This window comes from Vigna angularis, chromosome 9, assembly GCF_016808095.1.
Source record: "Vigna angularis cultivar LongXiaoDou No.4 chromosome 9, ASM1680809v1, whole genome shotgun sequence".
Classification (NCBI taxonomy): Eukaryota; Viridiplantae; Streptophyta; class Magnoliopsida; order Fabales; family Fabaceae; genus Vigna; species Vigna angularis.
Genome location: NC_068978.1, coordinates 7,990,860 through 8,004,659, shown reverse-complemented (window position 1 = coordinate 8,004,659; position 13,800 = coordinate 7,990,860). Strand labels below are relative to the sequence as shown.

The 13,800-nt window shown below is 32.0% G+C and overlaps 1 protein-coding gene across 1 annotated transcript; it reads right to left on the bottom strand.

Moving 5' to 3' along the window:
- Positions 1–7,638, bottom strand: LOC108321603 (uncharacterized). Its single transcript, XM_017553412.1, has 14 exons — positions 7,362–7,638; positions 7,026–7,084; positions 6,552–6,669; positions 6,031–6,104; positions 5,755–5,823; positions 4,509–5,111; positions 3,306–3,844; positions 3,012–3,076; positions 2,305–2,384; positions 1,930–2,034; positions 1,564–1,703; positions 1,356–1,484; positions 638–790; positions 1–554 (listed from the first exon to the last, which is right to left on the bottom strand). The coding sequence occupies exons 1-14, from the start codon at positions 7,552–7,554 to the stop codon at positions 416–418; spliced, it is 2,466 nt and encodes an 821-aa protein (XP_017408901.1). The 5' UTR covers positions 7,555–7,638; the 3' UTR covers positions 1–415.
- Between the last annotated feature and the right edge of the window lie 6,162 nt (positions 7,639–13,800).

Genomic DNA, 13,800 nt, shown 5'->3' with positions numbered 1-13,800 from the left:
AATGTTGAAACCAGCATAAAATATCCATTTACAATGCAATTCACAGGCTATCAATGTTAATATTCTAATTTATTATAATTACATAACCAAATCCACAACCTATTTCTCCTATGATGACTACTATATGGTTTGATTTCTTTCTCCTATCTTGTGGCTGAATACGTACCCTAAAATGAATGTAAAAAGCAAACCTTGTGAAGAAGGAATTTACAAGAGACTGCTTTGTTGATCCTGTTAACATATTAGGCCTCATAATCTAATCTTTGGTTGGTTGATTTCTAGTTCTACTCTGCAGACATATCATTCACCTACTCAATATGGTAACCTAACATTCTTGTGTCACATTAATGAAAAATTAAACTCCAAAAAACCCACCACTTTCCTTTTTGCATCCACCAATCCCATATATGCTCTTCTAAATACCTCTTGAAAATGAATCCTGACGAGTCAGTGCATAATTTCCACTTGAAGGTGGTGAAACTTCATCATCAACAATGTTTGCTTTTGAGCAAAGGAAGAAGAAAGAAGATGTGTATATTGTAGCATGCCAAAAGCTGTAGCCATTTTCAAAGAGCAAAACATGAGACTAGAGAGGACAGAGAAGACAACGGAGAGGATAGTAGTATAGTAATAATACCTGTGCCAAAACCAGTAGTTTGCACTGGTTTCAAGTGTCCAGCTTAATCCTGCCATGGCCAATGCAATGAAACCAACCACTATAAAACCCCAGCGAAACCGTCTCAATAGTGTCTTCACCAAATTACAGAACCATTGCTTCATAGTTTGAATGCTGCAGTGGAAAGTCATCTCTAAGAACATCTAAGTTTAAAGTAAAATATAAAACTGCAGTTTGGATTTAAGGTATCTCAGGATGTGATCATCCTCAAGCATGTCCAAGTTTAAAGTGGAAGATTTAAGGTATTTGTTGAAGGAACCCAGTATGGTTCATCTTAAATCCCTACCATCATGTTACAAAAAATGAACAAAAGAAAAAGATATTTAAAGGTTGAATTGACTGCTTTTTGAGCTTTCCAGCTTCAATGTGTATGACAAAAATCCTTACTACAAGACAAAACCAGGGACTGCATGCATAACCAGACTATCAATTGAATGAACAAGAAAACAGTGGTAATGTGCAGATTGGCAATTTACAAAAGGGTTTCATGAATACATGATAAATAGTATCGTACAGGAAAATCATGATTCTATCAGCCATAAAAGTTGCTATAACATAGGGAAACTCTACATTGGAAATCAATCACATAAAATACTACAAAAAAAGTGCACATATTGACCATCTACGTTGTCTGGAAAATGCCATGCTCAACAAAATTTACTAAGCTCGGAAACCTTACCTTTGAAGGAAACTTAGTGATAATCCAGATGAAAAGGAGAGGGACCTATATCTTTTTGAGATTTCAATCAACCATCCAACAAGAAGACCAAGAGCTCCAATCACAATGACAAGAATAATATTGGAAGACCTGCACAATTCAGTGTAGATACATGTTAAACATCTCTGGCAGCATATATACAAATCTGTTACCCATTAGTTCAATTTACCTAGTTGCCTTAGTTGCAGCCAAGAGGGCAGTGAGGATAGCAACAGCTGTGTGGATTGCCCTCTTATATACTTCATCAATGGTTGCCAGGTATACAAAAGTGCTAACCACAGCCATGAAAGAGAGCCAGAAATCCATGAACTGAAATGTTGAAATATCAAGTCACTATAAATGCCAAGATAAATAAGTATATTCATTGTTGAGTTGTATTACAGATCCCAACAACATAAACAATCCAATTAAGAATGAGAATCTTATTTAGAATCTCTCTCTATCCCATCTCAGACTCTTAGTAACATCTTCAGTTTCCAAAGTTCTTTTCATTTTAAGATACAGTAAGACAGACCAGTAAAGGCAGAGCAGTAACCTGTAAAACATTAAAGTTCAATGCACACCACGTGCCAACATCACAAGCGTGATATATCCCACTAGCGATTCCACTGGATGTGAATAAAATCCATTCCGCAAATGCCTGCAAATACGAAATTACATGTTCCTTTGTTAACACAATCTATTTAACAAGTTAATTTATTTTGTTAGAAATGCATATTTCAAGTACTTCTTGGGAATCTAAATCATTTGTCTCCTTCTCATTGAGTTAAATATCTAGAATTATTTATCCTCTACATTAAATCAATATATAATTATAAATAGTTCCATCAATTTACACATGCAGATAGATGAATCATGATACAACAAAATAGTTTAGAGGAAAAATAGATGACAAAGGAACAAAACTTGCCTTTTCCCTAAGGGACCAATAGGCAGGAAGTATGGCTGCAGCGTTTGATCCAATGAGAAAAATGGATTGCAGTATATGCCCTACAACAAAAACCAGATTAAAGAACAAAAACCAAGACGTCCTAACAGCACATCCATATCCATATCCATATATTCAACAAACCATAGCAAAAAACAGTAGAGCATTCTTCTTTCTGTCCTTTTACATCTAGACTGAAATTGCTGCATTAAACTCAACTCGAACTCACTATGTGTATCCACTTTACTCGACATATTGCCAGCAAAAGTATACATACATTGATATTGGTTGCAAAAAATCAATGTATATAGCATCTCAAATGGAAAAAAAAAAAACAAAACGAAAGTTAACAAGAATCTGTATAAATGTATGTTAAGTATGTATGTATATATATGTGTGTCAGTCAATCTATATACATAAATATTCCCGATATACATACATTCGTAAATATCTATCTATCTATTTATCTACGTATACATATATGTGTGGGTGTGTATGTAAACCATTTAGTACGGGTTTCGCTGAATGCCAACATTTAGAACTATTTTTGAGTAAAATATTGCCTATGAAATCAGATGATAATAATAACGCAACAAAAGAGGGGACGTAGGTAAGATAATATGTATAGACTTGGACGATGATACACGTAACAGAACAACTAATTATCAATTTCTAAAATTAATACTCACCTTTGTGTGATACAATTTCAATGCTACAGTCAAAGCCACCATGGTTTCGATCACAGGAGCAGAAGCTGAGGCAAGGTAAACAATAAAAATGGTAATTTTCGTTAGAAAGTTGAGCAACAGATACATATAAAATAATCTGGAAGTCTGTAACTTAGTATCTGACAATTTTACAAAAAACGGCTCAGTCAATGCCAAATATTCCCATGGTTCCTTTCTGAAATGTTTAAAAAAGATAACAACTAAAATGTAAACAAATTTGATAAATTTAAAACATGAGAAGGGCTTAATGTAAACCTGAACGATGTCAATCCACTGGCATCAAAAGAATATCTACAGTCTCCATTAAAGGAACATTGTTTTGGGCATCCTTCAAGTGAAACAGACATAGATGTTTGCGCTTTCATAGAATCACTACTGGTATAAAGATGCCTTAGACCTAAACCCCAAGTTCCTTCTCTAGCATAAATAATGTAAAAATCAATTTTGTCATCACTTGAATCATATAGCATGAAAAACATGGACTGATCACTCTTCCTTGTCCTGTTAGCATAATAATAGTCCCAGTTATCAAGAGAAGGCAATCCACCAAATCTAGCATAGACTTCATAACTGATCTTCACATCTGCTGATAATCGTATGTGAATGTTCCTTCCAGCAGCACCACGGGGAATGTCCAAAGTAAAATAAGTCCAAATGTCATCATTTTTTCCCTCATTTGATGACTTATTTAAAAGTGGCTCAAGAGGAAAATTGGCAGAAGACGCTCCTTCACCACCAGCCACAGGTAAAAAATATGATTCAAAGGGAATTGGACCTCCTCTTCTTAGAACTGTCTGCAAACAACAATTCTTATTTTGTCAATAACTTATTTCAGAGGAGAAATATCTTTAAGCAACAAGATATAAAACTAATTCTACCAGGGTGTCGTTTGGCTTAAAATCCTGGGAAATTCTTCAACATTCCTATTGGATATAATATTTAGTGAAAACAATATTTTAATTCTTGTACTAGGAAACTTAATGTGTTGACAAGTCTTCAGTCCATATATTACAGCATTGCAGATAAAGTAGTTCTGTACTGAAAACAAATTCATCTACCCTGGGAAAGAAATCAACAAGTCCTATAAGAGATAAGCACCAGGCATGTGCTAACTATAAGCACGTTTCTATTTCTGCAAATTATAAACATCTGATTAGATTTTGAACTGTACAGTTCAGATGGTAGCTCAATCTTTTGTTTGTCACTGGAAAGCTTATGTTTGTATATAATTTATTTTATTTATTTTATTCTATTCTTTATATTTGTTATAGCTAATGTGTTTTTTAACCATCAAGATAAGTCTACATTACATGTGATCATATCCCCATAACCCAAAACACAAGTCTGTTCTCCTATAAATATTGCACTAACATGGTTTAGAGTGAACCTTTTCATTCAAAAAAGAGCACCATCTCAAATGAATATAGAGATAGAGATGCATCTAGCAGTCCATACTACCTGAAGTGTGTAGCTGTCCATTGTGCAATTTGGTCCCGCTCTTCCAAGTGCACACTGATGTACTTGTGATTCCATGGAGTAACAAACTTTTAAATTGCCATCCAAAGTCCCTCCAAACTTTTTTGAAACATTAACTGGTACTATACTAATGTACAAACGTCCAATCAGTGGATAACGGATAATCAAAGGGGCCTTATTTAAATCACCGGAATAATCATGCAAAGTTTCTGAAGGAATTGCACCATGGCGAACAAAACCCATTAAACTGACATCATTTTCACTAGAAGTGTTATTTGAAGTTGTAGTATTGAATTTGACATTTGCCACCGTAATGGTCAATTCTTCTGCCATATTTGTTACATCCAGAGAGTAAAGTTCTGGTACACCTTCCTGTGCACATAATGTATCTAGGTTACTTTTACAGGTCATCACATTTTTCATCACTGGCTTCGTCACTGTAGCCTTCACGGAATTATAGGCATCAGATACTGTGCATGAAAGTGGATAGACTGTACTGTTACATAGCTCCCCTTTCATCATTGAATTTGAGCATGCTTCCACACTTATATTGGCACTGAATGAGTATGCTGATCCACGGATAATCTGTAGAGGTAGAGAAGTAACTGTTATTCTTCCATGTCTTTATTGCATAAGGAACTTGGCTCAGAGATAAAATTAAGCGAAATGAAAATAAGGGATTTTTGCTTTGAGACGAGATACAAAGATAAAGGCAGAAATCAGTACAAGGTTGTGTACAATCTGACATTCTGGATAGATATTTACTAGATACACATGTTGTACAAGACCATAACTATCTATAGAAATCTACTCTCTTGGCTTTAGAACCCACTGTTACATTGAAGTTTAATTTCTTTCACTAGCTCTACAAGAAATAAATGGGGTACCGTATATTATTTCTTGGTCGAATTATCATGATTTAAGAGCAGTAGTTAGCGCATAATCGTTGTATAAGAATTTCAATAGATATAAAAATTTTAACATTACAATTTAGAATAAAGAGAAATAATTTCCACAATGCACAATCAAAATCAGGACTAAAAAGAATTCTATGAACAGTGATTCTTAAAGCTAGTAACTGCATCAACCTACTAGCAGCCCTTCTAGCATAAAAATATGCAAATGACAGCACTGAAAGGATAACAAATGGTTGCAACACATGCTGAAAAATAGTAGAAATATTCAGTTTTCTTTGTGATAAAAGTAACGTTTGGGAAATAAACCATACCATCCTCGATTGTGTTCTTGCAGCTCCAATTCCGTTGAAAAGACCAATATACCATGCACCTGGAGATATCTGAGAAATAATTCATATGTTTATTGGCTATGATATTATGACAATAAGAAAAATAGCTTGTGATATAATCCTCCCTATTATTAATTCAGGAATTTTAATACTAAGGCAGATACAACTAAGTCATCATAGATCTCAAAGTAAAGAGCATTGCGCTTAGAGAAGCAATAAAGATATTGCAAAGAACAAAAAGAAGACTTATTATAATACCTGTTCGTTTGTCAATTTCATAGTGATGTTTTTCTCCATAGGAAAACACTGCTCGTTGTCAAGACCATTTATTCCTGATGAAAAAAGGGTAGACGAAAAGTCATTATGGAATGGTAATGCGCATGACAATTTAAAAAATGTAATCCTTTTCTTCATTAAGAAAGAATAAGAGAAGAAGAGGAAGAAGAAATAAGTGATCAATTCCTGTCATGGTGCTTCAAAACAAAGTGAAACACTAAGAAATGAACAAACATTATACGTCCATGAGTTTGGCATTATCCATTACACTATAACCAAGAGAAACCATCATTGTAGGGTATGTAAAATTACGGGTAGAAATCTAAACATATACTAATGAATCAAGAGAATATTCTATAGAATAGAAACTATAATGCTTGTTTGATAAATGGTGAGAATTTAGTATGGCTCCAAAGTTCTATCTTGATGAATAAAAGTTTCTACAAGTCCACAATAATCATAAACAAAGTTCAAGATATAAAATTTGGGCGGGGGGCTTCTACCTATGACAGCTGAATCCTTCAGAGATATGTTTAAAGCATCTGGCAGAGGAGGGCTGCCATCTCTAAAGCATATGATCGGCAGTGAGCTTTTTGGAATCCTTTCAACTCTTGAAACATCCTAAAAACAAAGTAATTACGAACCAATGAGGAGCCAAAATAAGTCAAAGCTCTGTAATTAGCAAAACAAAAAACGAAGCAATTTAAATAGATAATAATTTGAATGAATGAATAAATAAATAGGGAGATAAAATTAAGAAGATATATGATAACCAATATAAGACTTTATCAAGCATTGTATTGTTAATACTAACTCATGCACTAGACAAGGCATTATAACACAAAAGTAACATCAACATAGAAAAACATGAGAGCAATATAATCTGAAGGAACCAAATTTTCCCAGTCAAAAGACGTCAACATAGATGCTATTCTAAAGTGCTCCGATCTAGAAAGTATAATAGAGACATTACTTACAAGGTCTACATCTGAGTTCAATGCTAAGGACACTGCAGAAAACCATGGTGGTATGTCAACTGAAACATGAGAAAACATGAAGATACAAAATCAGAACAATTACCAAAAATTCTTTCAACCAATAACAATATGTAGACTGGGAATAACTGACTAAGTTAATCAACAACAACAAAAACCAAAAAAAAGGAAAGAGAAATTGTTGCCATGCTAATTCACCTATACCCTTCAAAATTCAGTTCCCTTCCGACCCATAAAAGACCATACGGTGAAATGCATCACAAGGAACAAAAAGCAGAAGAATTGAAGCAAATGAAGAAAAGGGTCGCCATTACCAACCTCTGATGTAGCGCAAATCATAGGGTCCGAGAGTAGTCTGAGGGTAGCTGAAGCTGGAAACAGTGAAGACATCATCAGTGACTCCAACCAATTCATCGTTTGCGGAGCTGAGGCCAAGAGAACAACAAAAAAGAAACAACACACTGAGAATAATCGTGTTGAGTTGACACCACAGAATCGAATTCAAAGGCATTTTTTTTGTTTTTGTTTTTTTGTTTTTTTGGTAAATTCAAGGTTGTTCTGAGACCATGAAGAAGCAGGGCAGTGACGAAGAATGTATTAGTAAGTCTAATTTATTTAACAAGGAAAATAATAATGATATAAAATAGGTCAACCAAGTTTGTTTGTGGGTCAATATAAAATAAATCAGTTTTAATAATCAGTTACTCTCTTCTTAATTTTCGTAAGACTTTTAAGATTTTTAGGAGATATTAACAACGTAATAAATCGTCTCTCAGTTTTAACGTTATTGTTTTACTTTTCATTTATATATCATAATATATACATATATTAAAAATATATAATTAATTTTATGTAAACTTTGTTGATGAAAACTGAAAACATAATTTTTCAAATAATCCAATAGTTAAAAAGAAATAAAATAATAACCGTAAGGAGTGCAACTAACTTTTTATTTATATAATATATTATTTAAGAGAGAGAAAGATAGGAAAATAAACTTATATTTAATGATAAATTATTATAAATTTATTTGACAAAAATTAGTTAATAAAACACTTGATAAAGAATGAACGATCAAATAATTAGTAAATAAAAATAACATAAAAAATATAACTATATAAGTTTTATTTTATATAAATAAAATTTATATTTTTAAGTAAAAATGTATTATTATACAATTACAATTTAATTTTTTTTTTAAATAGTTTAGTTTTTGTCAAACTTTTTAGTTTATTTATTTATTTTTTAAAAGTTGCATGAGCTTTTATTTATTTGAACATATAGTCTTATCTAAATGAATTAATATAAGGAATATTAAATAAATTTAATTTGTATTTATTTTTGGAATTTCATTTTGGTTTTTAATTTAAACTACTTTTATATTGAATTTATTTTTTTACAATGTTTTTCACATACATTACATAATGAAATATTAGTTATCGCAATTTATAATATTAATTTTTTTAATTGAATTACATAAACAGTAAAAGATAATTTAATGAATACTAAAAATAGTATAATAATTAAATGGTTTTATAAAATTGAAATAAATAGTAATAAAGAAATAAATAATAAAAATAATGTATTAAAATATAAATATTATAATAGAATAAAACTAAATAGATTGAAATAACAGGTAGCTTATAAACTATAAACTTCTAAAATAAATTATCTTGATGTACTTATTAGGCAATTTTATCTTAGTTAAATTAGTATAGAAACTAGTTAATTAAAGCTAGCTGATAGTTTATTGATAATAAATTTATTGATTTAATAATATCTATTTATTTTAAAAGGTATATTATTAATGACTTTATTAATATTAAGTTGTTTTACATCATTAATCAATGACCATTAAGTTTATTAAAAACATTTAAGATAATTAAACTATTTTGGGTAAGACATTACAATTATTAATAGAGATTCATTGCAAAGATGAAAAATATGATAATATATCAATTATATAATCAATTATAGAAGTTGATTATGAATGTGCTTCATATATGCAACTTTGTGGAATAACCTATGTTTGCGATATCTTCAAGAAATATCTCTTTAAGGGAAAAATATTTTTATTTAATCTAACTTTTTTATCTGGCTAAATAAATAGAGAGGAAAAAGATATTTTTATTAAACCAAAATTCATTTATTTTTCTATTTGTTTTTTTTTTCTAATAATTTTCAACCACCATAGCAGCCTCAGGAATACAGATGAAGGGTCAGAATTTTAAACTATGGTCAGAAGAATATTCATGTTAAAGTTTGTTTCTTTTTGTTTTTATTATTTTATCAAATACAATAATACTAAAGTCTTTGACTTGACTCGTAAACGAAAGACATGGCATATTCAATCATTACGCGCTGGTGAGAGCGTGTGACTCACCACAAATCATATTCCAAAATTGAAGCTAACATATATACAAAGTAAAAGAATAAGAATAGTATTGTTTAGTCATTTTAAGAAAACGTGTAGATAATAAGTATGATATAAATAAGCAAGTAAGGGCGTATTCACTGTGAGATGAATTTGAGGGAGACAAAATAGATGAATTTAAGAATAAATTAAGTGTTATTTTTTTAAAGGATTGAGAATTGTAAGAGTCTGAAAAAGTTTAAGGCTATTGGGTCCTATGTGGGGCAGTCAGGTCTATCAGACTAAGGTCAACCTAATCTTAGGAAGGGTTCCTCAGAATTTTTCATTTTCTAAGCTCTTCTCTCTCTAAGACTCTTTGCCCTAAACTCTTCTCTACCTTCTCTCTAAATTTCCAACTCTCTGAACCGTTCAATCTTGGGTTGGAAGGTGCTCAGACGTTCACCACACCAAAGGTTTCCTTTTGAACCGATCGTATTTTCGTTTGGACCGGGTTTGGATTGAGTTCGCATGTGTGAGATACAAAAAAGGGGCGTCCTTGTGAGCTTGGTAATACAACTATGAGGTAAGGGGAGCTAGTTATATTTTAGGAGCTGTATGATTGGCCTGTTTAATTTATTTTGAGTGGTTTACTGTTACACTATATTTTGGGGTGAGCATGTTTTAAATTGCACTTGTTGAATATGTGAAATTTGTATAACCATGGTTTGATGATTTTGATTTGACTTGGATATATTTGTTGGTTGTACTTGCTTTGTTGGAGAGGCTTGGAGTATGTAATGTTGGTCATGTGGTTAGTAAGTAGGTGCACAGGTACTGTTTTAGGTTACTGTGAGGTATTGAAGTTAAGTAATTTGAAGTATAGAACACCATAGGATAGTTTGGATGACTTAGATAAATCAATTGTGACTTGTTGAGAGTACTGTGTTGGTAGGATAGAGGAATCTTAAAAACCTGAGTTGGCACATCCCTGATCATAGAGCATCCCTGGTTTGATCCAGTCAGTTGTAACTAGTCATATGTGCTAGCGTTGAGACTGATGCGTTCAGACATTTGATTCTTCTCCAATGACCAATTGGGTTAATAAGGAGTGGTTGAGGTGGAAATCATGTGTTAGTCGCGTTAGAAGGGTAAATAGTTAAGGAAGTACTGTTTTGAGTCTTTTGAAAGGAACTGAGGTAGAGAATTTGAGCATAGGTAGTCCTGAGTGCAATTGGACAGTTTGGCTAGCTGGGATGAGTAAATTAGAACAGGTTAGGATCATAAAACTGAGTAAAGTCATGTTCAACATGGTAGAATTGAAATTGGGTTCTTGGATTAATAAAAAAATGGGAGTTTAAGTTAAAACTTGGGTATTGATCACTTTAAAATCATGTTAATAACGCTTGATAATCATCTAGAGAATTTTAATTAGGTACAAAATATAAATTAGAAGTCTTAAAAGTTGGAAGAAAGGCTTAAAAGTGGTAAGGAGTGGGTGAGTGGGTAATTCTGCAAAATTTGCGTTTTGTAGATTATGCAGACTTGCTAAGCGAATGTTTTCGCATAGCGAGTCCTCATAGAGAGGTGCTCTCTGTTTGAGCATTCGCACAGCGAGTTGGTGCGCTGTGCGAAAGACTAGTGAGGGTTGCTATATGTTTGGTAAGTCGCGTAGTGAATATAGTCGCTTTGTGACTGTTGCTAGCTTGGGAAATTAGCCAAATTAATTCGAATAGCGAATTTGGGGGCTATGCGAATATTAGTTGTCCCCCTGTCAGGAAAATTCGCTCAGCGCATCAAGGGTGGTGCGCTATGCGAATTTTAGCTGAAAAACACTCCCCTCGTCAGGAAAATTCGCTCAGCGCACCAAGGGTGGTGCGCTGTGCGAATTTTTGCTGTCTTGCCTTGCATCTTGGTGCGTTGTGAGACCTGGTTCAGTGAGTTTCATATTTTTCCACATCTGTTTGAGCTGTTTGATGTTGTTTGACTGCCAGGATGTATGCATGTCCATATATATGAATTGTGTGGCTTGAAATAATGTGACTGCAAATTGTAAAAGAGTAAAAGTGAGATTTAATTTAAATAATATCAAATCTATGTGTACTATCTGTTATTTAAAGAAATAAATATCTCGCAAATCACTTCAAATTATCGTCTTAGTTAATTCTTTTCAACATTTATGTTCGTTGGGACATTAAGTCGTGTTCGCACAGAATAAGAAGGAAGGATTAAAAAAAAATTGTGTTTACTTTCAAAGATCGAAATGGAGGCAATTGTGAGATTGATTTTTCTTCGATCACCACGTAAATGTAAAGATTTGGGAGATTGATGAGTAAATTTCATCTTTACCCTTTCATATATTTGATACTTTTATCCTCTTATAATAATAATAATAATAATAATAATAATAATAATATTATTATTATTATTATTATTATTATTATTTAAATTTCCTAAATTATCATTTTTTACATTTTAAAAATTAATTTTTATTTTTTTCATCTTATAAACATTTTTACAATTATATATAACATTATCCATTATCATTTTATATTACTTTTATAATTAAAGACATTTTGATAATCATCAATTTCTACCAATTAAACAATTTTTATTATCTGTCACATCGGTCTAATTCTATACTAATTTTTATAAATTTTAATTCCAAATTCACTATCACTCACCTTCAAATCCCTTGAAGAAACAATAATCAATTTACTCTCAAATCTATCTACTCACTCTCCTGCAAATCAATTCTAAATTCCTTTTAAACGAATGTAGCCTAAAAGAAAATCAGTTAAAACATTTTTTTTAATATATATCAATAACTTTGAAAAAACATCTAAATTTTTATATTTAGTTCAAATGTTAAATTTAAATTAAAAACTATGGAGAAATATATTCTTATTGGAAATGATAAATGTAACATCCAAAAAATATAGTAAAATACTATATAAAAGAATAATCACATATATGATAAGATAAAACAATTAATTAAAATATAAAGTTTAACTTAGAGTTATCCAAAACAACCATAAATTTAAACTTTATATATAAACGGTATAAAACCAAACTATATACAACTAATCTAAAGTAACTAAACAACCAAATCATCCCCATCAAGTGCCTACTCCACAGAAAGATCGTCTCCCTCTTTTCACACCCACAGGATGATCATATCCAAACAAGAAACATAGCCACATACAAAGACAAACACACATGGAAGGATAAGCTAGATATAAAAGATGGATCCATTAGTATAACATACATCCATAATCAATTCATGCATGTAGAATAATTAACTTTAAACACCATAAACATATTATGACTTAGACTTGACTGTCCGGACTTAGAATGAATGTCGAGCTATGGTGGGTTGTGCACTTGTGGTGACCTCTACTACTTTGCAAAGACATTACCATGAGTTTCACCCTACCACACACAAGGTTAATCCGTTACCGTGCAATAGGCCTCCAGGTAGCACCTACACTAAGACCTCCTGCTACTCTCATCACAGGTATCAATCCTCTTTAAGAATGAAATATCATTAGAGTATTAAGATAACCTTCAATACTGAGCTCCCTATATTCATTCTAAAAACACTTAAACCCTACCGAAAGAGTCCTCTTGTGGGACCCATATAACCAGCCGTGAAATCATTTGAACCACTGTAATTACACATACTATCACAATTGAATCACACCACATTACTTTTATACTCATATAGAACTCATACATATGCATACATCATCCACAAATGAATCATTTACATATACTCATAAAACATAAGACCAATTGATCTAACCTCTAATTCTCATTTTCACTACTCCACTTCCTCAAAACTTACTCTAAACCACTACAATGTGACTCTATTCATAACCAATTAACCTTAATGCAAATTTCTAACCTTTTACACACCCAAAAGCATATCAAACATCATCCAATTAAGTTTCTTATCACAATTCATCAATGTACATTCATAACAATCAAATTGCACACAATATAATTTATCAAAACCTAACTTTAGTTCAATCCAAAAAATAAATGTAGAATTATCATACATACTTGCTAAACTACTAAATTAAAGCAATAATTTAGCTTCCCTTACCTTAGAGAAATCTGGACAACTCTATAAAACCCCGATGGTTGCTTGCACTGCAAGGAAACTCTAGAAAAACCTATAAATCATCGATTGCTGATAGGAAACCAACCTTAGAACCTAAATTGAGCTAGGAATCAAGAAAGAGAGACACCCATCTCGTGAAAAGACAGATTTATTTGCATGTTTACAGATGCAAGAAAACCTAGAAAAGAGGAATGACACTTACTTGCTCAAATCAAGAAACTAATCGGTTGAACATGTAATTCTCGACGCCAGGATCGCCTAAACACTTCCTGATCGTCGAA

What these genes read in the sequence shown, in the direction of transcription:
- LOC108321603 (XM_017553412.1), bottom strand. Translation starts at nt 7,554, where the DNA reads ATGCCTTTGAATTCGATTCTGTGGTGTCAACTCAACACGATTATTCTC. An exon ending in TCACTAAGTTTCCTTCAAAG is followed by an intron (nt 791 to 1,355) that starts GTAAGGTTTCCG and finishes TTTCCACTGCAG; the next exon opens with CATTCAAACTATGAAGCAAT. An exon ending in AACTACTGGTTTTGGCACAG is followed by an intron (nt 555 to 637) that starts GTATTATTACTA and finishes AAATGGCTACAG; the next exon opens with CTTTTGGCATGCTACAATAT.